This window comes from Salmo salar, chromosome 06 (assembly GCF_965601325.2).
Source record: "Salmo salar chromosome 06, fSalSal1, whole genome shotgun sequence".
Classification (NCBI taxonomy): Eukaryota; Metazoa; Chordata; class Actinopteri; order Salmoniformes; family Salmonidae; genus Salmo; species Salmo salar.
Genome location: NC_138296.1, coordinates 28,668,764 through 28,694,206, shown reverse-complemented (window position 1 = coordinate 28,694,206; position 25,443 = coordinate 28,668,764). Strand labels below are relative to the sequence as shown.

The 25,443-nt window shown below is 44.3% G+C and overlaps 1 protein-coding gene across 11 annotated transcripts in view; it reads right to left on the bottom strand.

Moving 5' to 3' along the window:
- Positions 1–25,443, bottom strand: part of LOC106606804 (voltage-dependent P/Q-type calcium channel subunit alpha-1A) — a 132,554-nt gene that overhangs the window by 50,366 nt on the left and 56,745 nt on the right. For all 11 annotated transcript variants that reach the window (XM_082976420.1, XM_082976410.1, XM_082976416.1 and 8 more), the window contains 7 exons: positions 19,311–19,410; positions 17,822–17,982; positions 17,494–17,634; positions 17,036–17,237; positions 12,952–13,116; positions 12,265–12,375; positions 6,948–7,031 (listed from right to left, as the gene is read on the bottom strand). In XM_082976420.1, coding sequence (XP_082832546.1) covers positions 6,948–7,031; positions 12,265–12,375; positions 12,952–13,116; positions 17,036–17,237; positions 17,494–17,634; positions 17,822–17,982; positions 19,311–19,410 — 964 coding nt within the window. The remainder of the gene's footprint in view (positions 1–6,947; positions 7,032–12,264; positions 12,376–12,951; positions 13,117–17,035; positions 17,238–17,493; positions 17,635–17,821; positions 17,983–19,310; positions 19,411–25,443) is intronic.

Here is a 25,443-nt window from a genome sequence, read left to right as displayed (position 1 = left end):
CAAAACCAAACTGAGGAGGATTCAAAACCAACAGAAGAGCAACCAAACAGAACTGGAATCAAATGCAAACCAAACCAAAATATTCAAGGCTTGTAACAGGCTCGGGCATATCCAAGGAGTTAGAAGAAGGGAATCAATACAGGGGAAAGGAAAATCATACGTTTTCAAAACCTAACCATAGTCACCCAATTGGGGCAGTAAGTAGTAGCAGTAGGTAGAAAGTAGTAGTAGTAGTACTAGTTTGTAGTTGGTAGGAGCTGTTTGTAGTAGTGGTAGTAGTAGTAGTAGTAGTTTGAAGTAGTAGTAGTAGTTGGTAGTAGTGGTAGTTGTAGTAGTTTGTAGTAGTGGTAGTAGTAGTAGTAGTAGTATTTTGTAGTAGTAGTAGTAGTTGGTAGTAGTGGTAGCAGTAATAGTAGTAGTTTGTAGTAGTAGTAGTAGTTTGTAGTAGGAGTAGTAGCTGGTAGTACTGGTAGTAGTAGTAGTAGTAGTAGTAGTAGTAGTTTGTAGTAGTAGGTCCCCACAATGCTCAGATATAATGGCGCCGGAGGGGATGGCTTCTAACCAACTGTGCTATTTTGTTTGTTTTCCGCATTGTTTGTAACTCATTTTGTATATAGTTTGCTGCTCCCATCTCTTATGACCGAAAAGTGCTTCTGGACATCAGAACAGCGATTACTCACCTCGAACTGGAGAAAGATTTTTTCTGCTTTGTCAAGACAAGGCCCAAATCCCTGTCATCAGTGTGAAGAAAAGACGGAGAAAAAGGGGGAGGAGGGCAGGGTGCCTTGTAAGAATTTGCCGAAGAGTAGGTAAACCACCGCTACCCTCCATATTATTGGCCAGCGTGCAATCATTGGAAAACAAACTGGACGATCTACGATTAAGACTATCCAACCAATGGCACATTAAAACTGTAATATCTTATGTTTCACAGAGGAATGGCTGAACGACGAAATGGATAATATAGAGCTGGATGGCTTCTCCGTGCTTCGGCAGGACAGAGCAGCTACGTCTGGTAAGACGAGGGGCGGAGGTGTGTGTCTATTTGTCAATAACTGCTGGTGCGCGATGTCTAATATTAAAGAAGTCTCAAGGTATTGCTCGCTTGAGGTACAATACCTCATGATAAGCTGTAGACCACACTGTCTACCAAGAGAGTTCTCATCTATATTATTCGTAGCTGTCTATTTACCATCACAAACCAATGCTGGCACTAAGACCGCACTCAACGAGCTGTATAATGCCATAAGCAAACAAGAAAATGCTCATCCAGAAGCAGCGCTCCTAGTGGAGCGCTCCTAGTCTTTAATGCAGGCAAATTTAAATCAGTTTTACCTCATTTCTACCAGCATGTGAAATGTACAACCAGAGGGAAAAAAAACTCTAGACCACCTTTACTCCACACACAGAGATGCATACAAGGCTCTCCCTCCCCCTCCATTTGGCAAATCTGACCATAATTCTATCCTCCTGATTCCTGCTTACAAGCAAAAACTAAAGCAGGAAGTACCAGTCACTCGCGCAATACGGAAGTGGTCAGATGACGCAGATGATACGCTACAGGACTGTTTTGCTAGCACAGACTGGAATATGTTCCGGGATTCATCCAATAGCATTGAGGAGTATACCACCTCAGTCTCCGGCTTCATCAATAAGTGCATCGACAATGACATCCCCACAGTGACCGTACGTACATTTCCCAACCAGAAGCCAAGGATTACAGGCAACATCCGCACTGAGCTAAAGGCTTGAGCTGCCGCTTTCAAGGAGCGGGACACTTATCCAGACGCTTATAAGAAATCCCGCTATGTCCTCAGACGAACCATCAAACAGGCAAAGCGTCAATACATGACCAAAATTGAATCCTACTACACCGGCTCTGATGCTCATCGGATGTGACAGGGGCTTGAAAAATATTACGGACTACAAAGGGAAACCTAGCCGCGAGCTGCCCAGTTACGCAAGCCTACCAGATGAGCTAAATGCCTTTGATGCTCGCTATGAGTTAAGCAACACTGAAGCATGAATGAGAGCACCAGCTGTTCCAGATGACGCTGGGATCACGCTCTCCGTAGCTGATGTGAGCAAGACCTTTAAACAGGGCAACATTCACAATTACCTCGACTAACCTTTAACTAGGCAAGTCAGTTAAGAACAAATTCTTATGTACAATGACGGCCTACCGGGGAACCGTGGGTTAACGGCAACCTTTCGGTAACTGGCCCAACGCTCTAACCACTAGGCTACCTGCCGCCCCCCACATGAGGCTACCTGCCGCATGTGACAAATTAAATTTGATTTGAGTAGTAGTAGTAGTAGTAGTAGTACGAGTAGTAGTAGTAGTAGCAGTACTAGCAGTAGCAGTAGTAGTAGTAGTAGTAGTAGTAGTAAATAGTAATAGTAGTAGTAGTAGTAGTAATAGTAGCAACAGTAGTAGTAGTTAGTAGTAGTAGTAGTAATAGTAGTTAGTAGTAGTAGTAGTAGTAGTAGTAGTAGTGGGTGCAGGGAACTGTTTTTCTCATAAATACAACCAAATGCACTGATCCTCAAGGCAAACGCACCACCGCACAATATGGAGCTTGCTAGATCACAGCAAGCTAACCACGTGTCAACGCAGCAAAGCTGACAGCTTTCCTCCACAAGGGATTGGCTCGTTTTTGACCTGTGACACTATGAAGTCAGGTTCGATTCCATTTCAGTTCACTCAATTCAGGGGATAAAATGAGATAACATTTAATTCATAAAATTGAAAATTGTCCATTGTTGCTTTAAGAGGATTCCTGCATTTCAAGTCACCTCCTGAAATAACAGAATGTACATGGAATTGAACCCAACCTTTCTTGCATCACATTCAGAGAAGGGGGGGGGGGGGGGGGGGGGAGTGGGGTTCTGGGTTGAAGGACAAACTGCAAATATATTGATGATATTTAGAAATATAATTGTTACAAAGTTCTTATGTTGATATAACAGGGGACATTACTATAATTCCATATTCATAGGGCGAATCATACGACTTCGTCTTGCTCAAATTATTACACACTTAATGGTGAAAGCGTTTGTAAAAACCACTACAGAAATAAAACTGTACTTGATTACTGTAAACTATGTATGTGATGCTCACTGTCCTATTTGATTACTGTAAACTATGTTTGTGATGCTCACTGTCCTATTTGATTACTGTAAACTATGTTTGTGATGCTCACTGTCCTATGATGTGCATGGTCCTTCAACCCTCTACCAAAGGAAGGGTTCTGGGTTAGAGAGGGCTTGGCAGTAGGCACATTCAGCTCCCACCAAGAGCATGTTCACTACGGTATTGCAACACAAGCCTATGTGTGTGTATTTATTTAGCTATGTACTGTTGTATGTGTGTATATGTGTGTGTAGGTCAGTGTCCATGTATGTCTGAGTGTGTGTTTCTCTTATGTGTCTATGAGTAGTATACGTGTGTGTCATCCCTGCCAGAGACATGCAGTGGGGCAGCATGCACTGTAGCCCAGTCTGCCATGGGTGAAGCTTTAGACCCAGTCACTCTGTGCACTCCTGTCACGCCTTACTCCCCTGGCTCTCACAGACACTAGCATGTGTGTGTGTGTGTGTGTGTGTGTGTGTGTGTGCGTGCCTGTGTGTGTGTGTGTGTGTGTGTGTGTGTGTGTGATTGCTTTTAAGGAATGTAAGCAGTGGAGCATGTCTAGTGATTGTGAGAGTATTGTCCACAGGACAATGGCTGTGTCCTAATAGGCTTGACCAGCTTCCTTTCCTTGTTCCTTTCCTACATTACCACAGATCTGATAGAATACTTTTACAACACATTTGTTCTTCCTTCCCTCCTTGAATTAATCACTGATTGAACATGATCAGATTAGAGAGAGCAGGAGTTCCACCACATAACTACATAAAGGTAACTGCCAAAATAGTGGAAACACCAACATAAAGCGTTATAGTAGGGTGTTGGGCCACCACGAGCTGCCAGAACAGCTTCAATGTGCCTTGGCATAGATTCTACAAGTGTCTGGAACTCTATTGGAGGGATGCAATTCCATTCTTCCATGAGAAAATTCCATTACTCCTGTCTCAGACGTCACTCCATTTTCATGCTCATCAAACCATTCAGTGACCACTCGTGCCCTGTGGATGGGGGCATTGTCATCCTGGAAGAGACCACTCCCATTAAGACAGAAAGGTTGAATGGGATCATTCAGAAAGGCTGTGTATTTATTGCCGTTTACCTTGCCCTCTAAAGGGATGAGTGGACCATGCCAGGAAAAAGCACCCATACCATAACAGAGCTGCTAGAAGCCTCATTTACTCAAGTTTTTCCTTTATTTTGGATCAGATCAGTCAGATCAGTCAGATCAGAGCTGTGATCATTTCAAGGAAGGGAGGAAGGAAGGATGCATTTGAACAGTATTAAATCAGAACCTGAAGGGTATTAGGACAATGACTACTGGCCAATTCCAAATTGACCTCAAGCCCCTCTAGGCCTATCACATGTGTAGATCTGAAAGCATTGGATTGGTATCAGTAATCTGACAACGAACCCATCCAGATAGGCTAGGTGGAATATTTGCTCAATCCTATCTGATCCTTTTAGATCTATACAAGGGGTAGTCCATTTGGGATTGGTCGAATGTCTCTGTCCGGTGACTGGGAGCAGGAGGTCAGTCGAGTCATCTTGTCAAACCTGGGTCAGAGATCAAAGGTCAGGGGTCACTGCCAGGGTGAGGAGTCGAGCAACATGCATCACCACAGCCACACCAGGAAATGGATGCAGTAATTAAAGTCTCCAAAAAAGTACAAACCATCTACATGTGGATGTTGCAGATGACATGGTTTATAGCGGCATTTTTGGAGGTTGATTTAACAAAGAGTGCGATTGGCCAGGCCAGGTTTCATGGATGGACACATAGTGCATTTTGATTGGATGGATTCGTCAGAAGGGAGAGGGACGAAGTAGTTGCCATTAAGTAGCGTAGAGTTAAAGAAAGCATGTAAAAAAAGATAAAACAGGAAATGAATTGTCATTATGTACACTCATTATTACTGAGTTCAGTTCAGTCATAACACTGCCTCCATACATACAACAGTTCAGTCATAACACTGCCTCCATACATACAACAGTTCAGTCATAACACTGCCTCCATACATACAACAGCAAGGATATCAACGACTAGGAAACAGATGAAGTTCAAAAAATATATTATGAGATTACTCCTAACATGATATTACTCCTAACATGACATTACTCCTAACATGACATTACTCCTAATATGAGATTACTTTTAACATGAGATTACTTTTAACATGAGATTACTTTTAACATCAACACACTAACAAGCTTCCATTGGATTGCAAGGAAAATTAACATGATTGTCAAGTCGTTTGTTTGAATCAGCGCAATGGCAGCTACAGCTTTAACTTGAGCTAACCCAAATTAAAGGCTGCTTTGATGGACTACCACTGGACTGATCCAAGAACAGGGCTTGCTTTTTCATGTTCAAAGGTCCTTCTCGATCAAATGGTGTCTCGGACTGATCTGAGGTCAGTTTAGAGAGGAGGAACCTATTCCACCTGATTCTTATGCCATTATCATCCACTGCCAGTAACACCTGGTAGGACGGCTTATAGAGCATAGTTGGGGACAGGAGTTTTTCCTCACCATAAGAACTGACAGGAAAAACGAGGGTCTAGTTCAAGTCATGTAGTCAGGAAAAACTCTTGCCACTACTAAGATATTTTGTAATCATAATATACATGATATAACATTATGTCAAAATGCTATACCCATTGAAATAAAATCTGATTCTATGATTATGCCTGTAGTCACCAACCTTTGTCATGCAGAGCTACATGATGGTCAAGCTTTTGTTCCAGCCCAGCAGTAACACACCTGATTCAACCGATCAACCAATCAAGGTCCCGATGAGGAGTAATCAGATCTGTTGGTGCTGGGCTGGTTATAAAAGCATATAGCTCTCCAGGACCTGGGTTGATAGAGTTTAGGTGATTTTAATGGAAACAAAGGGTATAGCTGTCAGGACTGTCTCAGAGACACACAACATTCAAAACCAATATTCATATTTCATAATATGGTATATAAAGGCATTACAACACACACACACACACACACTCGCATGTGCACACACGCACACACACACACACCACATTACCTGCCTGAATAACTAGTGTGTCTACCTCATTGGCTATCATTTTTCACTATCCAACTGGTTGCTAAGTGGTTGCCTGGCTAGAGGAACAGTCCGATTGGCCAGATTGTTTTGAGGCTGGTTATTTGATTGGCTGTCAGGTTGCCTAGCAGATCAGTAGAGTAGTCTGTGTGTGTACGTGCATGAGTGTATGTGTGTGTGTGTGTGTGTGTGTGTGTGTGTGTGTGTGTGTGTGTGTGTGTGTGTGTGTGTGTGTGTGTGTGTGTGTGTGTGTGTGTGTGTGTGTGTGTGTGTGTGTGTGTGTGTGTGTGTGTGTGTGTGTGTGTGTGTCTGTGTGTTAGTCTCCTGAGTATTGTCAGTGGTGGCTGGGCTACCATGATCCAGGTCTCTGTGCTCTGCTCTCCACCAACTGGGACAATTATATAAGGCTTTCAAAATATGTTCATGCTTCACTGAGCAATGCAAGATCCTGTACACTACAGTCTCTGCCTTTCTCTCTGCTTCTCTATGTGCCCTGCTCTCTTTCTATCTGCCCCCCACCTCTCTCTCTCCCTACCTGTCCACCCCCCCCCCTCTCTCTCTCTCTCTCTCTCTCTCTCTCTCTCTCTCTCTCTCTCTCTCTCTACCTGTCTCACTCTCTCTACTCTCTCTCTCTCTCTCTCTCCCTCTCTCTCTCTCTCTCTCTCTCTCTGCCTCTCTCACTCTCCCACTCATACCACTGAACTTGCTGACACACCCTTTCCCTTTCCCACTGTTAATTCCCCCTGCCTCCTCACTTACCCCGAGCTCAGTCACTAAAATATCTGTAATGCTGCCCAGGACTGTCACACAGTCAAAAATGTTCCAGGCATCTTTGAAGTAATTCTGTGGGCAGAAGAGAAAGAGGGAGGGGGAAGGGAGGGAAACAGAGAAAGATTAGGAAGAAAGGAAAGAGATTGAGGAGAGAACGGATAAAAAAGGTGAGTCAGTGTCAGACGGCAACAGGCCATATATTAGACAAGATAAAATGAACGTCAGTTATGCTATATTGAAGTCATTCCAGCAACATATATGACTAGAGTCTGAGAGAAAGAGAGTTAGTTGGTTGGTTGGCTTGTTGGTTGGCTGGTTGGTTGGCTGGCTGGTTGGCTGGCTGGTTGGCTGGTTGGTTGGTTGGCTGGTTGGTTGAAAAAGAGAAGGGATCACAGGATTGTGGTACATACTGTATTGTGACTGCTGCTGCAGTAAAAGCCCTTTGTTGGGTGCCATGTATAAGCCTGCAGCCAAACTGTACATTAGGACAGAACCAATTAAAACACCATACTCTCTGTGCATTAGGACAGAACTAAATAAAACACCATACTCTCTGTGCATTAGGACCGAACTAAATAAAACACCATACTCTCTGTGCATTAGGACAGAACTAAATAAAACACCATAATCTCTGTGCATTAGGACATAACTAATTAAAACACCATACTCTCTGTGCATTAGGACAGAACCAAATAAAACACCATACTTTCTGTGCATTAGGACAGAACTAATTAAAACACCATACTCTCTGTGCATTAGAACAGAACTAAATAAAACACCATACTCTCTGTGCATTAGGACAGAACTAATTAGAACACCATACTCTCTGTACATTAGAACAGAACTAATTAAAACACCATACTCTCTGTGCATTAGGACAGAACTAAATAAAACACCATACTCTCTGTGCATTAGAACAGAACTAAATAAAACACCATACTCTCTGTGCATTAGAACAGAACTAAATAAAACACCATACTCTCTGTGCATTAGGACAGAACTAATTAAAACACCATACTCTCTGTGCATTAGGACAGAACTAAATAAAACACCATACTCTCTGTGCATTAGAACAGAACTAATTAAAACACCATACTCTCTGTGCATTAGGACAGAACTAATTAAAACACCATACTCTCTGTGCATTAGGACAGAACTAAATAAAACACCATACTCTCTGTGCATTAGGACAGAACTAATTAAAACACCATACTCTCTGTGCATTAGGACAGAACTAAATAAAACACCATACTCTCTGTGCATTAGAACAGAACTAATTAAAACACCATACTCTCTGTGCATTAGGACAGAACTAATTAAAACACCATACTCTCTGTGCATTAGGACAGAACTAATTAAAACACCATACTCTCTGTGCATTAGAACAGAACCAAATAAAACACCATACTCTCTGTGCATTAGGACAGAACTAAATAAAACACCATACTCTCTGTGCATTAGGACAGAACTAATTAAAACACCATACTCTCTGTGCATTAGGACAGAACTAATTAAAACACCATACTCTCTGTGCATTAGAACAGAACCAAATAAAACACCATACTCTCTGTTGTCATGACGTTGGCCTGTGGGTAAGGTTTATGACCCCCCCCCCCCTCATAAATACCTTTCTCTCTTCCCCTCTCTGAATCTACTGAAGGACCTGAATAGCCTGTGTTAAATATAGAGAGTCTGGGAACATCAAACAAATGGGGAAAGGTACCACATATTTTGTTAATAAAACCAGTTGGAAATATGCTTGGGAACGTAATGAGTATGTATGTCAGTTCGGTTGTCATCTGAGACATTATGACTGATGACAGGATGACATAAACTGTATCTGAGAAAGTATACACCCTCTAGTTATCAGAGTCACATGGAATTGTTATGCAATTGAAATGTTTGATATTGAAAATGTTTGTTAGGAGATGAAATGTAATTTTAGCTTCCGAATGAGAGATTTGGGTTTTCATAAGGAAAGTGCCCTGCTCGATCAGTAACCCAACCCTGTGAAGAGACAGGGGTTATAAACGATGAAACACCTCCCTCCCCCTCTCCACTATATAATCCTTTGACGAAAAGATAACCAGTTGTTCCAGTACGGGAGGTCTGCAGCCTCTACGTTAGAAGGACACACATGTCAAGTACAGAACTAAGCCAACCTCGGCGTGAGCTCTGGTATGAACTGGTAGGAACTTTGAGCTTATTCACTACAGAAGTGCTACTTCCTAGCCGTTGAGTTAGCAGCGGCCGCTGCTTACGTGGGCTAGGAAAGGACGGATGACGGATCCAGTCTAACAGACGGACGAAGATACCACCACGTATCCAATTGACCACCAGAGACATTCTTCCGAGTAACAGGAAGATCTGTTGGCCAACCCGGCCAGCATCTACGACCAATCTACCGAAGCGCAGCTCAGAGTAAATATTTATTGCATTTTCCTTTTCCAAATGGGCGGTAATTTAGAATGCATAAGATAATGTATTTACGATAGCATAGCTGCTGTTTCTGTGTTCCTAAATCTTCCCGCTCTTTCATTCAAGCCCAACCCCCTTTCCTTTGTGTAACCAGCCGTCATATCTGTTCCGTCTACCGGGACGTTTTCTGTATGATGTCATTGTATTCTGTGTATTTGTAATTCTGTGTGATTAGTTAGGTATTTAGTAAATAAATAATTAAACCCAATTTTGTATTGCTGATTCAACTTGTTAGCCAGGGTTCGTGAAGATAGCCAAGAATTTACAACTTTCATTATGAGACTGAAAATAAGACAAGGATTAATATTGACTGCTATCGAGGTAAAATATTACTAAGTATTTTAAGAGTTTATTCGGAAGATAACAGCTCTATAAACGTTCTTCCGTGGTGCCCCGACTTTCTAGTTAATTACATTTACATGATTAGCTTAATCAGGTAATATTAATTACAGAGAAATCATTTTATAAGTTAGCATGTCATATCACTTAATCCGGCATAGCCAAAGACACGACACTGTGCATTAGGACAGAACTAAATAAAACACCATACTCTCTGTGCATTAGGACAGAACTAAATAAAACACCATACTCTCTGTGCATTAGGACAGAACTAAATAAAACACCATACTCTCTGTGCATTTTCACTGGGCATGTATGTCTGTGTGTGTATTTATCTGTGTGTCCTCTTTGTTCCTGTTCCACTAAATCTTTACCATCCGAAAATCCCTGACTCTCCTTTTTATTAGTCTCTCTGTCTCTGTCACGTCCTGACCAGTATAAGGGTTATTTGTTATTGTAGTTTGGTCAGGACGTGGCAGAGGGTATTTGTTTTATGTGGTTCGGGGTGGTGTTTTTGGAGAAGGTTATTTGATTTATGTATTCCGGGGTTTTGGGGCACTGTTCCTTGTTTATGTATTTCTATGTTTAGTCTAGTTGGTTGTATTTCTATGTTTAGGTTAATGGGGCGTTGGACTCTGATTGCCTCTGATCGTTGCCTCTGATTGAGAGTCCTATATATGGGTATGTGTTTGGTGTAGTGTTTGTGGGAGATTGTTTCTTGTTTTGCGTATGTGAGCCTTACAAGACTGTTTTGTTGTTCGTGCGTTTTTCCGGGTTATTATTTTGGCGTTCACTTTATTTTATAAATAAATCAAGATGAGCATCCACATTCCTGCTGCGTTTTGGTCCTCCATTCCAGACGACAACCGTGACAGTCTCTCTCTCTGTCTCTCTCTGTGTCTCTCTCTGTCTCTCTCTCTCTCTTTCTCTCTCTCTCTCTCTCTCTGTGTCTCTCTGTCTCTCTCTCTGTCTCTCTCTCTGTGTCTCTCTGTCTTTCTCTCTCTGTGTCTCTCTCTCTCTCTCTCTGTGTCTCTCTCTCTCTGTGTGTCTCTCTCTCTCTCTGTGTCTCTCTCTGTGTCTCTGTGTCTCTCTGTCTCTCTCTCTCTCTGTGTCTCTGTGTCTCTCTCTCTCTCTCTCTCTCTGTCTCTCTCTCTCTCTGTGTCTCTCTCTGTGTCTCTCTGTGTCTCTGTCTCTCTCTCTCTCTGTCTCTCTCTCTCTCTCTCTCTGTGTCTCTCTCTGTCTGTGTCTCTCTGTCTCTCTCTCTCTCTGAGCTATTGAAGCGCGAGTTATTGCGGTTTGGGAAGTTCGCAAATTCAATTAAGATTGTCCCATTGGGTTGCAAACACCCGGCTTTGAAACAGGTTATGTGTTTTCGGCGACAGGTGTTTATGTTTTTGGACTCACCGGAGTCTGAAACTCTGGCACATCTGTTCTTACAGTGTCCCAGGTTGGTCGGGATGATTGACCTGATCACTAGCTGGTTCTCTGCTCTGGGAGAGGTTTTCTCTTTCCAACAGTTTATATTTTGGGCCAAAGTACAGGTTTAGTCGAAGGGGTGTAGTTCTCTTGCTTAATTTTGTGTCAGGGGCAGCTAAATTAGCAATATGGAAGACATGAAAGAACAGTATCCGGGGACAGGGGTCTGTGGATGTGGTGGGAATGCTGGAGGGGATGTTGGCAGCGAGACTGAGGGTTGAGTTTGCCTATTGCCAAAATGGTTAACAACATTGATCTGTTTATGAGTATATGGGGTATTCAGAGGCTGTTGTGTAGAGTTAGTGTGGAGGAAGATTTGGTGTTGTGTTTCTAATTGATGTGTAACCACGGTTTTGTTTCAGTGTTTATTGTGTTGAGGGTTCCCAGACCCAATAAAGGATATTTAAATGTAAAAACTTTCTCTCTCTCTCTCTCTTTCTCTCTCTCTCTCCCCTCTCTCTGTCTCCCCCCACCCTCTCTCTCTCTCCCCCCTCCCCTCTCTCTCTCTCGCACTCTCTCTCTCTTTATCTCTCTCTCTCTTCTCTAATTATTCCCCCTCTTCTCCATATATCTTCCCACCACTCTTCCTCAAACTGTCTCCTCTGTGCCTCTCTCCTCTCCTTCATTCTCCTCTCACCCATCCCTCTATCTCTGTGTCTGCACACCTTCCACTGACTACAGCTATTTGTCTCTCTCAATACCCAGGTGACTGCTACAGTACACATAGCTTATTAACTGGGAAAAACAATAATAATCTCTATACATTTATACACATACTACCAGTAGATAGAGAGACAGATAGACAGATCATTAGATTCAATGTAGTTAGTTACATGTAGTTAGCTAGCTAATTAGTTACATTCTCAGATTGCTATAGGACTATACTTTGAGGGCAAGCTTTGGCATGTTAGATTGATAGATTGCTTAGTTAGTTAGTTATATGTAGTTAGTTAGTTAGTTACATCTAAAATGCATTCCTATCATCATTGGAAGACGTGTGTGACACACTTACCAGCACTCCAAAGGCGATGATCTTGAGCACACACTCCATGGAGAACAGCGAGGTGAACACGATGTTCAGGTTGGCCAGCACAGCCTCGTAGGCCGGAGAGGCTCCGTCATACTACACACATACACACATACACAAACACACACACACACACACACACCACACACATGCACAAATATTTGCACATGCATGCATATACAAATATATGCACATAGACATACACAAGTACACAGAAATTCACAATAACACCAATACAGAGACAGAAATAAATGCATAAAGGAATATGACACATATTATCCAAACACACACAGAGACACAGACAACCACAGACAGAGAGGAAGACACATCCAAACACACACAGAGACACAGACAACCACAGACAGAGAGGAAGACACATCCAAACACACACAGAGACACAGACAACCACAGACAGAGAGGAAGACACATCCAAACACACACAGAGACACAGACAACCACAGACAGAGAGGAAGACACATCCAAACACACACAGAGACAGACAACCACAGACAGAGAGGAAGACACATATGAAGACAGATAGAGACACTCACACAGGTTAGCACACACATAGGCAGAAACATTAGTTATATCAGATAGATAGATAGATGTGTGTGTGTGAAAGGAGTGACGGTATATATGAAGTGATATAATCAGTGTCCAGGCTTGTTGTACCTTCATCATCAGTACGATAGTATTGAGCGCGATCATAGCCATGATTGTATACTCGAATGGCGGCGACACCACAAACTCCCACATGCGATACTGGAAGCTTTGCTTGTTCTTAGGCATGTGTCGCGTCAACGGTTTGGCATTAATGGCGAAGTCTATACAGCCTCTCTGGAAACACACACATACACAGACAGACAACAATGGGTTAATATCTGACTGAAAGTGCTGTGGTCTTCAACCCTGATCCTGCAAACCCACAGGATGTGTTGGCTTTTGTTCTAAAGATGAGAAGATTTTCAGCAACTCTTGGTAGGACCATTATGACACGGCCCGAACCATGTCATCATATGTCATAACAGCTTGTCACAACCTGTCATAATATGGTCATAACACTGTCATGACCCAAATATGTCACCTGTTGTGACATATATTTAATTATTTTATGGCTGGTTATGACACCTATATAAGAGTGTCAAAACCCACATTTATTCAACTTTTTTTTTCTTCATTTGTTCCATTTGTTTGAGTTCCAATTGTTTGAAAGTTTGTAACTTAAATCCTTTGTTGTAATGAATTCTTTACAGTCATGTTTTTTTTCCCATCATATTTTAAATTTGTATACATTTTTTAACATTTTATTTCACCTTTATTTAACCAGGTAGGCTAGTTGAGAACAAGTTCTCATTTACAACTGCAACCTGGCCAAGATAAAGCAAAGCAGTGCGACACAAACAATAACACAGAGTTACACATGGAATAAACAAGTGTACAGTCAATAACACAATAGAAAAAAAATTAAGTCTATATACAGTGTGTGCAAATGGCGTGAAGAAGTAAGGCAATAAATAGGCTATAGTAGCAAGTAATTACAATTTAGCAAATTAACACTGGAGTGATAGATGTGGAGATGATGATGTGCAAATAGAAATACTGGTGTGCAAAACAGCAGAAAAGTAAATAAAAACAATATGGGGATGAGGTAGGTAGATCGGATGGGCTATTTACAGATGGGCTATGTACAGCTGCAGCGATCGGGTTAGCTGCTCGGATAGCTGATGTTTAAAGTTAGTGAGGGAAATATAAGTCTCCAGCTTCAGTGATTTTTACAATTCGTTCCAGTCATTGGCAGCAGAGAACTGGAAGGAAAGGCGGCCAAAGTAGGCTTTGGGGATGACAAGTGAGATATACCTGCTGGAGCGCGTGCTACGGGTGGGTGTTGTTATCGTGACCAGTGAGCTGAGATAAGGCAGAGCTTTACCTAGCAAAGACTTATAGATGACCTGGAGCCAGTGGGTCTTGCGACGAATATGTAGCGAGGGCCAGCCGATTAGAGCATACAGGTCGCAGTGGTGGGTGGTATATGGGGCTTTGGTGACAAAACGGATGGCACTGTGATAGACTGCATCCAGTTTGCTGAGTAGAGTGTTGGAGGCTATTTTCTAAATGACATCGCCAAAGTCGAGGATCGGTAGGATAGTCAGTTTTACTAGGGTATGTTTGGCGGCATGAGTGAAGGAGGCTTTGTTGCGGAATAGAAAGCCGATTCTAGATTTCATTTTGGATTGGAGATGTTTAATATGAGTCTGGAAAGAGAGTTTACAGTCTAGCCAGACACCTAGGTATTTGTAGTGGTCCACATATTCTAAGTCAGAACCGTCCAGGGTGGTGATGCTAGTCAGCCGGGCGGGTGCGGGCAGCGAATGGTTGAAAAGCATGCATTTAGTTTTACTAGCGTTTAAGAGCAGTTGGAGGCCACAGAAGGAGTGTTGTATGGCATTGAAGCTCGTTTGGAGGTTTGTTAACACAGTGTCCAAAGAAGGGTCAGATGTATACAAAATGGTATCGTCTGCGTAGAGGTGGATCAGGGAATCACCTGCAGCAAGAGCGACATTGTTGATGTATACAGAGAAAAGAGTCTGCCCGAGAATTGAACCCTGTGGTACCCCCATAGAGACTGCCAGAGGTCCAGACAACAGGCCCTCTGATTTGACACACTGAACTCTGTCTGAGAAGTAGTTGGTGAACCAGGCGAGGCAGTCATTTGAGAAACCAAGGCTGTTGAGTCTGCCGATAAGAATGCGGTGATTGACAGAGTCGAAAGCCTTAGCCAGGTCGATGAAGACGGCTGCACAGTACAATCTTTTATTGATGGTGGTTATGATATCGTTTAGTTCCTTGAGCGTGGCTGAGGTACACCCGTGACCAGCTCAGAAACCGGATTGCACAGTGGAGAAGGTACAGTGGGATTCGAAATGGGCAGGAAGGATATAGGTCTATAACAGTTTGGGTCTAGAGTGTCACCCCCTTTGAAGAGGGGGATGACCGCGGCAGCTTTCCAATCTTTAGGGATCTCGGACGATACGAAAGAGAGGTTGGTAATAGGGGTTGCAACAATGGCGGCAAATCCTTTTAGAAAGAGAGGGTCCAGATTGTCTAGCCCAGCTGTTTTGTACAGCTCCAGGTTTTGCAGCTCTTTCAGAACATCTGCTATCTGGATTTGGGTGAAGGAGAAGCTGGGGAGGCTTGGGCAAGTAGCTGCGGTGGGTGCGAAGCTGTTTGCCGTGGTTGGGGTAGCCAGGAGGAAAGCATGGCCAGCCGTAGAGAAATGCTTATTGAAATTCTCGATTATCGTGGATTTATCGGTGGTGACAGTGTTACATAGCCTCAGTGCAGTGGGCAGCTGGGATGAGGTGCTCTTTTTCACCATGGACTTTACAGTGTCCCAAAACTTTTTGGAGTCAGAGCTACAGGATGCAAATTTCTGTTTGAAAAAGCTAGCCTTTGCTTTCCTAATTGACTGCGTGTATTGGTTCCTGACTTCCCTGAACAGTTGCATATCGCGGGGACTATTCGATGCTATTGCAGTCCGCCACAGGATAAATAACTTATGAACATCCTGTGTCACTTTACTAGGACTAAGAAAATACACTTTATGACACTGTCAAGTAGCATTATGACCATCATAATCATATAAGCCAGATAGGCCTATCACGTACATGTCCTCAGTCAAAAAGAGGGTGTTGTTCTGATCCTGAAATCTGCTGCTGCATTCATCAACAGAGCATTGGGGTAGGTGCATGTCTGACATCAATGTGTGCGAAATTACAATTATAATTTAACATGGTCAATTTAAAAACAATTCTACTACATACTGTAAACATACTGTTGACATGTAGGCTATGGTGTAATGGGATGTTTTGCCTTGTGTGGTAGGTTTTGTGGGTTTTGACACTCTTATGTAGGTGTCATAACCAGCCATAAAATAACACAATATATGTCACAACAGGTCTAAATATATGACCATATTATAAAAGGTTATGACCGTGTCATAACGTGTTATGACGCTGGATGTCAAGTAAAGTGTCACCGAAGTTTCCCAATGGGCGTAGACATCGATTCAACATCTGTTCCAAGTTGGTTCAACATAATTTCATTGAAATGACGTGGAAACAACATTGGTTCAACCAGTGTGTGTGAAAATGTATATGTTATTGTTACAACCAATGTGTTTCAGAAAATGCCTTCATCAGGCGTTGGTTCTAGCCTAGAGCTTAAACATTTGACTCAACTATTTGAGACCTGCGGGACTAGGTGACACCACTGGGGGGGGGGGGGGGGGGGGGGGTTGAACCCAGGCCATCTGTTCTTAAGGAGAGCATGCTAGTCACGGTCCCAACTGAGCATCCTCCCTTGGATGTTTTTGTCACACTCTTAAAAGCCTGGGGTTGTTACAAATAATAGCTATAATTTTTTACAATTCCAGAGTGGCGCAGTGGTCTAAGGCATGGCATCTCAGTGATAGAGGAGTCACTACAGACCCTGGTTCGATTCAAGGCTGTATCATAACTGGCCGTGATTGGGAGTCCCATAGGACGGTGCACAATTGGCCCAGCGTCGCCCGGGTTAGGGTTTGGCCGGGGTTGGCCGTCATTGTAAATAAGAATTTGTTCTTAACTGACTTGCCTAGTTAAATAAAGGTTAAATATATATATATTTTTAAATACAGTATCTTTGCCATCACTTTTTCATGTCATTCTTCTCCAACCTCTCTGCCTTCTCCCTCCCCCTCCTGTCTCTCTCTTCTCACCTCGTTTTTCTCTAAACTGTAATCCTCCATCATCTTGTCTCCTTGCTCCTGGAAAGTGATGATGATGAGAGCTACGAAGATATTGACGAAGAAGAAGGGGAAGACCACGAAGTACACCACGTAAAAGATGGACATCTCCATCCGGTACCCCGGGCTCGGGCCCTGATTCTCATAGGTCGCATCCACTGAATGTTTCAGCACCCTGGTGGAAGGTAGAGAGGAGAGAGGGATGGTTATGATAGGGGGAGTGGGGCGGTTGTGTTTGGCTGGGGGTTGTGTTTATGTGTTTGGGTGTGTGTGTGTTTGAGAGAGAGAGAGAGAGAGAGAGAAATCGTGTGTGCATAAACATGTGTCTGTGTGTCTATCAGTCTGTGTGTGTGTGTGTGTGTGTGTGTGTGTGTGTGTGTGTGTGTGTGTGTGTGTGTGTGTGTGTGTGTGTGTGTGTGTACTGTACTTACTGCGGCCACCCCTCTCCAGTAGACACGGTGAAGAGGGTGAGCAGGGCCCAAAGCACGTTGTCGTAGTGGAAATCGTACTTCTTCCACTCCCGCTTCTGCGCCTTCACTTCATTATTCCGCTCATAGACTAGATATTCGCCCCTGGAACACACAACAGATTGTTCATACTTAATACTGTGTGTGTGTGTTTGTGTGTGTGTGTATGTGTGTGTCTACATCATGTGTCCATACAGTATGTGTGTCTTCATGAGTGTGTCTCCTGACCTGTGTGTGTGTCTACATCATGTGTCCATACAGTATGTGTGTCTTCATGAGTGTGTCTCCTGACCTGCAGTCGCGCTCAAACTCTTTGGACTCGTCAGTGCAGAAGAAGAATCTTCCTTTGAACAGCTGCACGGCCACCACAGCAAATATAAACATGAAGAGCATGTAGACGATGAGGATGTTCAGGACGTTCTTCAGGGAGTTGACCACACAGTCAAACACAGCCTGGAGACACAGAGATACACAGCAACACAGTCAGACACAGCCTGGAGACACAGAGATACACAGCAACACAGTCAAACACAGCCTGGAGACACAGAGATACACAACAACACAGTCAAACACAGCCTGGAGACACAGAGATACACAGCAACACAGTCAGACACAGCCTGGAGACACAGAGATACACAACAACACAGTCAGACACAGCCTGGAGACACAGAGATACACAGCAACACAGTCAAACACAGCCTGGAGACACAGAGATACACAACAACACAGTCAAACACAGCCTGGAGACACAGAGATACACAGCAACACAGTCAGACACAGCCTGGAGACACAGAGATACACAACAACACAGTCAGACACAGCCTGGAGACACAGAGATACACAACAACACAGTCAGACACAGCCTGGAGACACAGAGATACACAACAACACAGTCAGACACAGCCTGGAGACACAGAGATACACAACAACACAGTCAGACACAGCCTGGAGACACAGAGATACACAACAACACAGTCAGACAGCCTGGAGACACAGAGATAAACAACAACAGTCAGACACAGCCTGGAGACACAGAGATACACAACAACACAGTCAGACACAGCCTGGAGACACAGATATACACAACATCACAGTCAAACACAGCCTGGAGACACAGAGATACACAACAACACAGTCAGCCACAGCCTGGAGACACAGAGATACACAACAACACAGTCAGACACAGCCTGGAGACACAGAGATACACAACAACACAGTCAGACAGCCTGGAGACACAGAGATAAACAACAACAGTCAGACACAGCCTGGAGACACAGAGATACACAACAACACAGTCAGACACAGCCTGGAGACACAGAGATACACAACAACACAGTCAGACACAGCCTGGAGACACAGAGATACACAACAACAGTCAGACACAGCCTGGAGACACAGAGATACACAACAACACAGTCAGACACAGCCTGGAGACACAGAGATACACAACAACACAGTCAGACACAGCCTGGAGACACAGAGATACACAACAACACAGTCAAACACAGCCTGGAGACACAGAGATACACAACAACACAGCCAGACACAGCCTGGAGACACAGAGATGCACAGTCAAACAAAGGCACACAGCCCATCTGTATGCGACTGGGGCAGAGTCTAAAAAGCCAGAAAACCCTGTGCAGATTTAAATAAAGGTTAACAATGAGACAAATAAGAGGTCCAACAGCCTGGACACTGTAAGGTCCTGGGAGAAATGTTTATCAGAATGGTGGATGTGGCTGTTAACAGACAGTAATTAACATGGTTAGAGTTGAACGTACCTTGAGCTTTGGAAGACGCTTGATAGTCTTCAGAGGTCGCAACACTCTCAGAACCCTCAGAGACTTGATTGTGCTGATGTCTTTCCCCTTACTGCTCCCCCTGTTTCTCACACACACACACACACACACACACAAACACACACACACACACACACACACACACACACACACACACACACACCACACACACACACACACACACACACACACACACACACACACACACACACACACACACACACACACACACACACACACACACGCACATGCAGACACACACACACAAACAGTCAGAGAGGGAAGGGGCGGCACATGAAGGAAGCTGGCGTTGCCCCTCTTGATTCAAATAGAAGGGAGAAGAAGTAGTAGGAGACCATTCCTAGAAGGTAGCTGCTGAGTTCACTCACTGACAGGAACTCAGACACGGTTAGTTGACAAAGCATGCTTTATTATGACAGACTACTTCTACAAGGTTAAGTTGCACTGTACTTTCAGCTTTCTGTATGCTGTTACATGCTATATAAAAATGGATTGTTCCATTCAAACTACTCTCAACAACTTTAGCACTGTGCAATGCATCATCCAACACTAAGCAAGGTGGCTGAACCCACGAACACATGCACTGAAATACTGAAACAGTGCAGTCTACTCATGCTGCTTTGAAACCTATAGCTTCCCATGCTGTATTGAAACCTTGTTCTCCATTGATAGCTAGAGGAATGGGGAACTTTTCTACACAGAGACACTAGCTCTACCACTCCCCTCCCCAAGCTGGTTTCATAGCATAGCCCAAACAGCATGACATTGTGTCTTGGTCTTTGGCAAAGACAAACATATTGTGCAGGCATTTCTGGACTGAAATGCCAAGCCAAACCTCTTTCTTTTTTTTTAGAGGGGAGACTGTGGACATACTAACATGTGTGGGAGTGGACAGGATTCTCTCTGAGTATCTGGTCATATAGAGAAGAGAGACTAGCCCTAGCACCTGGTTGGTGGAGGTAACTCTGTCCCAATTGCATATACTGTAAGATCTGAGTGAATAACTAACTAGCTGGCTAGCTAACTAGGTGGCTAGCTGACTAACTAAGGAACTAACTAACTTGCATCTCAGTGAGAGATGCCTCCAGATTTTTCCCTGTGTCTTCCCTACTCAGCCTCAGGGGGTAAACGGTCAGCTGTGACCTCTCCAAGGTCAGAGGTCATGGTGGGGGATGCCTGAGGTCTTCTAGAACCTCCTGCTGCGGCTGCAGCTGTTACACCAGATGTAATGCTACTTACTGGTGGCTGACTGTGTGTGTGTGTGTGGAGGGGTGTGTTTACACATCTGTTTCTGCGTGTGTGCAGGTATGTGTGTGTGTTTACAACATCTGCCTGTGATAGCGTGTGTGTGAGTATTTGTGTGCATGTGTGTGTCTGATCTCCATGAGCAGCATTTCCTAGGACTCACTGTCTCCCTCTGCTCTCTAGCTCCAGCATGACCAGCCCCCAGAACCTCCACTGTCTCCCTCTGCTCTCTAGCTCCAGCATGACCAGCCCCCAGAACCTCCACTGTCTCCCTCTGCTCTCTAGCTCCAGCATGACCAGCCCCCAGAACCTCCACTGTCTCCCTCTGCTCTCTAGCTCCAGCATGACCAGCCCCCAGAACCTCCACTGTCTCCCTCTGCTCTCTAGCTCCAGCATGACCAGCCCCCAGAACCTCCACTGTCTCCCTCTGCTCTCTAGCTCCAGCATGACCAGCCCCCAGAACCTGTATCTACACTATCACACTTCCCCCTTCTCTTCACTTGATTCACTTGCTTCACCTATTACTCTGTGTCCTCTACTCTTTTTATTCTCATTGTCTGTTCTGAGTCACTTATGATTTGCTTTAGATTTAGTTCAGACTCACACATGAACGATTCACATTTGATTCATGTTGAATTCATTTGAGTCGTATGTTAGTTAGAGCTGTTCCACAGAGAGAGCAGGGCGAACGACAGAGAGAGAGAGAGATAAAGACACGTGGGTGACAGTGAGAGAGAGAGAGAGAGGTAAAGACGTGGGCGACAATGAGGACGGACAGATTTAAAAAAGAAAGAGAGGAAAGCCGTGTGATCGGAAGGACAAGCAGTCAGAGCGCAGCAGAAGAGAAAGAGAGAGAGAACACAACTTTACCCGCTACTGCTCCTGTTGGTCCGGAACGGAGAGATCAGAGAGGGTCAGAGACAGCGAGACAGAGGAGAGAGAGAGAGAGAGAGAGAGAGAGAGAGAGAGAGAGATAGGAAAAGAAAGAGACAGAGAAGGAGAGAAAACGGGACAAAGGGAAAAGGACGGGTTTGAAGGAGGAAAAACATCCATATGAGAGACAGAGAAACAGAAAAAAAGAGTGCAAGGCCTGCGTTTTGTTAGATCCCTCCCCTCTCACATACACACATATCTTCAACCTCCCCAACATACACACTCCTAGCTACCTGTCTGTTTGTCTGGCATGGGAAGTTATATAATTCAATGCTAGTTTTGTGGCTAAACAATCTATGCCTTTATAGAAGCCCATTGTCACACACACACACGCACACGCACGCACACACACACACACACACACACACACACACACACACACACACACACACACACACACACACACACACACACACACACACACACACACACACACACACACACACACACACACACACACACACACACAACACACACAGACACACACTGACATAGAGAGAACTCTATAAGTGAGACATAGCACCAAACTAGTGCCACCATCGATGCTCAACATCAATGATGCTTTAACAATTCCATAGGGTCAACTGAGGGGAGCATCCATGTTAGTAACCATAGTAACCAATATCAAACCACTTCCCTTCCAGTCATCTGATTGGTCCACTAGTGTAGGTGTGTACCAGTTTCGGCCTATCAGTGTCCTGCCTTGGGAAGAGCATTATGTTCAGGCACAGTGGTTCTTCTATTTATTTGAGAGGCATGCAGGATGACGGCACGAGCCCAGATAATACCGATCATCAGGCCAGACACTGGATGCCGGAGTAATTAGATCAAAGTGGTGATACAGATCTCCAATGGGAGCACTCGTTCTATCTGCAATGCTGCTTGATTTCGACCAATTGAATAAGGGCACTATCTTTATCTGTTAGAGTCTGCTTTGGCCCTGTGAGTTTCACTGTTATATGACTGATCTATCAGCATCTCTGTCTGTCTGTCTGACTGATCTATGACAATCTCTGTCTGTCTGACTAATCTATCAGCGTCTCTGTCTGTCTGTCTGACTGATCTATGACAATCTCTGTCTGTCTGACTAATCTATCACAATCTTTGTCTGTCTGACTGATCTCTGTCTCTCTCTCTCTGTCTGTCTTGCTGTCTCTCTGACTGATCTATCAGAGTATCAGTCTGTCTGACTGATCTATCAGAGTCTGTCTGTCTGTCTGTCTGTCTGTCTGTCTGTCTGTCTGTCTGTCTGTCTGTCTGTCTGTCTGTCTGTCTGTCTGTCTGTCTGTCTGTCTGTCTGTCTGTCTGTCTGTCTGTCTTGCTGTCTTGCTGTCTGTCTTGCTGTCTGTCTGTCTGTCTTGCTGTCTGTCTTGCTGTCTGTCTTGCTGTCTAACTGATCTATCAGAGTCTCTGACTATCTGACTGATCTATCAGAGTCTGTCTGTCTTGCTACCTGTTTGTCTGTCTGTCTGTCTGTCTGTCTGTCTGTCTGTCTGTCTGTCTGTCTGTCTGTCTGGACCTTTGTCAAACATTCCATTATACCCTGAGACTAAAAACGCAGGCCTAACACAGAAAGTGAAACACACGAACATACATATACACTCAGATAGACACACATATATACAGTATGCAACACACACATACAGAAAGATACACGTATATATATGCAACACACATACATACATACAGAAAGACGCATATATACATGAAATACTCAAACACACACACACACACACACACACACACACACACACACACACACACACACACACACACACACACACACACACACACACACACACACACACACACGCATACACTTGACAGTGACACACACATACACACATAACATGGCATGATCAGGGGGTCAGTCCCACAGACAGGGGGTGCTACTGCCACCCTGGAGCACCGGCCACTCAGAGGAAGAGTAGCATGAAGTTGTCCCTAGACACTGATCTAGAATCATATTCATTTTTACCACCCTAACGGGCAAGGTTAGGATTTGTGGGAGGACAATCTGGTCTTAGATCTGTGGTTTGATGCAACTTCTACCTTGAGTGTCCCAATATTCCTACAAATCATCCTTTCCTTCATCTCCTTCACATGACTGCAGATGTGAAATGATTGGATAGGCAATTGTAATGATGCTAATGCTAGCTGGGCAATGCTAACATTCTGTGAACCTATCCATTCGGAGATCATGAAAATGGAGTGAGGAGAAGGAGGAATGTAAAAGGGATTGGTGAACAGTTTGTTTCTCTCCACAGGAGCAGAGTAAAGGAGTGAGGGATGGGGTGAGGGAGGGAGGGAGGGAGGGAGGGAGGGAGGGAGGGAGGGAGGGAGGGAGGGAGGGAGGGAGGGAGGGAGGGAGGGAGGGAGGGAGGGAGGGAGGGAGGGAGGGAGGGAGGGAGGGAGGGAGGGAGTATTCTGCAGGCACATCCAGGTATCTTTTTCAATCTTTCTCCCTTAAAGGAGAAAACTTGCATGCCCACTGTAATGGTAATAGCCCCTCTCTATGGAGGGGAAGCAAAGGGTTAAGCAAAGGGAGCTAGTGTTAGGGCCTAGGGAGTAAGGGTGGAAGAAAGGGACCTTCCCTGAGGAAGTATAAGACATGCTTGGGAAGATACAAAGTGGAGTGATTTCTGTTTGCGAAACACGCAACACCCCTATCAGCTAATGAATGATCATATACTCAGAGCTACGATAGGTTGTTCATATGCATTGCAGAAATGACTGTTAGTTATTGCCATTCCCATTTTTAGATGCATGTATATGGACCTCAAGTATGTATGTATGCTTATGTGCACATCATCCTCATACCCGTGCTTTCCTTTAGGGTTGGGCTTTCGATTCCATTTTGATTCAGTCAATTCAGATGATCAGTTGAAATTGAATGAACGGTTTTGAAAATATCCCAGTATTTTCTTTGAAGGGGTTCAACATTTCAAATTCAATTCCTGAATTGAGTGAATCAAAATGCCCTGGTCGCCATTTTTTTCCATTGTTCAATGATCCACCTGTATAAGGGGACTGGGTTAGCGTGGAAAGACTCACATCAATACTACCAGAATAACTCATGCACTATGTGTTCAGGTAGCATGTACAATAATCAACTCACAAGCCTTAACCAATGACTTTATGTCATGCAACTATGTATAAAATCATTGTAAAATCATATCCTAGGTCTAAATCAACCAGCCTAGAGAAATCTTGGACACCATTTCAGGCGCCGCGGTATACGATAGGAGGTCTGGATCATGAAAAAGCTAACAGTTCTAGCACAGTCCAAAAACAACCCTTTAAGCCTACCCACATTTTAGCATCACACCCAACCCAACCATTCCCTTTAGTCTGTTGATCTATCCTGTGTCGCTCCAGGTAGTCACATTAAGACTCAGCATCTCTTTTCAAGAGGGTCAATGTATCAATGTACTATTCCAAGAACTACACCTCTCTTCACTCAACCCCACCTACCCCCAACCCCACTCCAGCCCTAACCCCCTTGTCTCAACGTTAATCCTCTTCTTTTTTTACCCCATCCTGATCCCGGCTACAACCCCAGCACTTGTCTTTCCCCACACCCCCAGCTCCCGTTCCATTTAGCTTTAGACCCAGCACTTCCCCCATCCTAAACCTTTATTCCATTAAGGCACCCTTCTTCATCCCACACCAAGCTCCAGCCCCAGCGATAGTACCAGCTCCATCACCAGCCATAGCACCTGTCCCACTCCCAGCCCAAGCTCAGGCAGAAGAAGGAAGCTGAAATACCTGCTCCGTAGGAGGGGTGGAGGAGGGGTGCGGCTCAGGCCCCTCAGCTCCAGAACCGCCTGGGACACTAAAGGGTTACAGGTGCCTGGGGTGGTCCTCACACCCACGGGAGATAAGGGGGAGGAGAGGAGCAAGAGAGGGGGGCGTA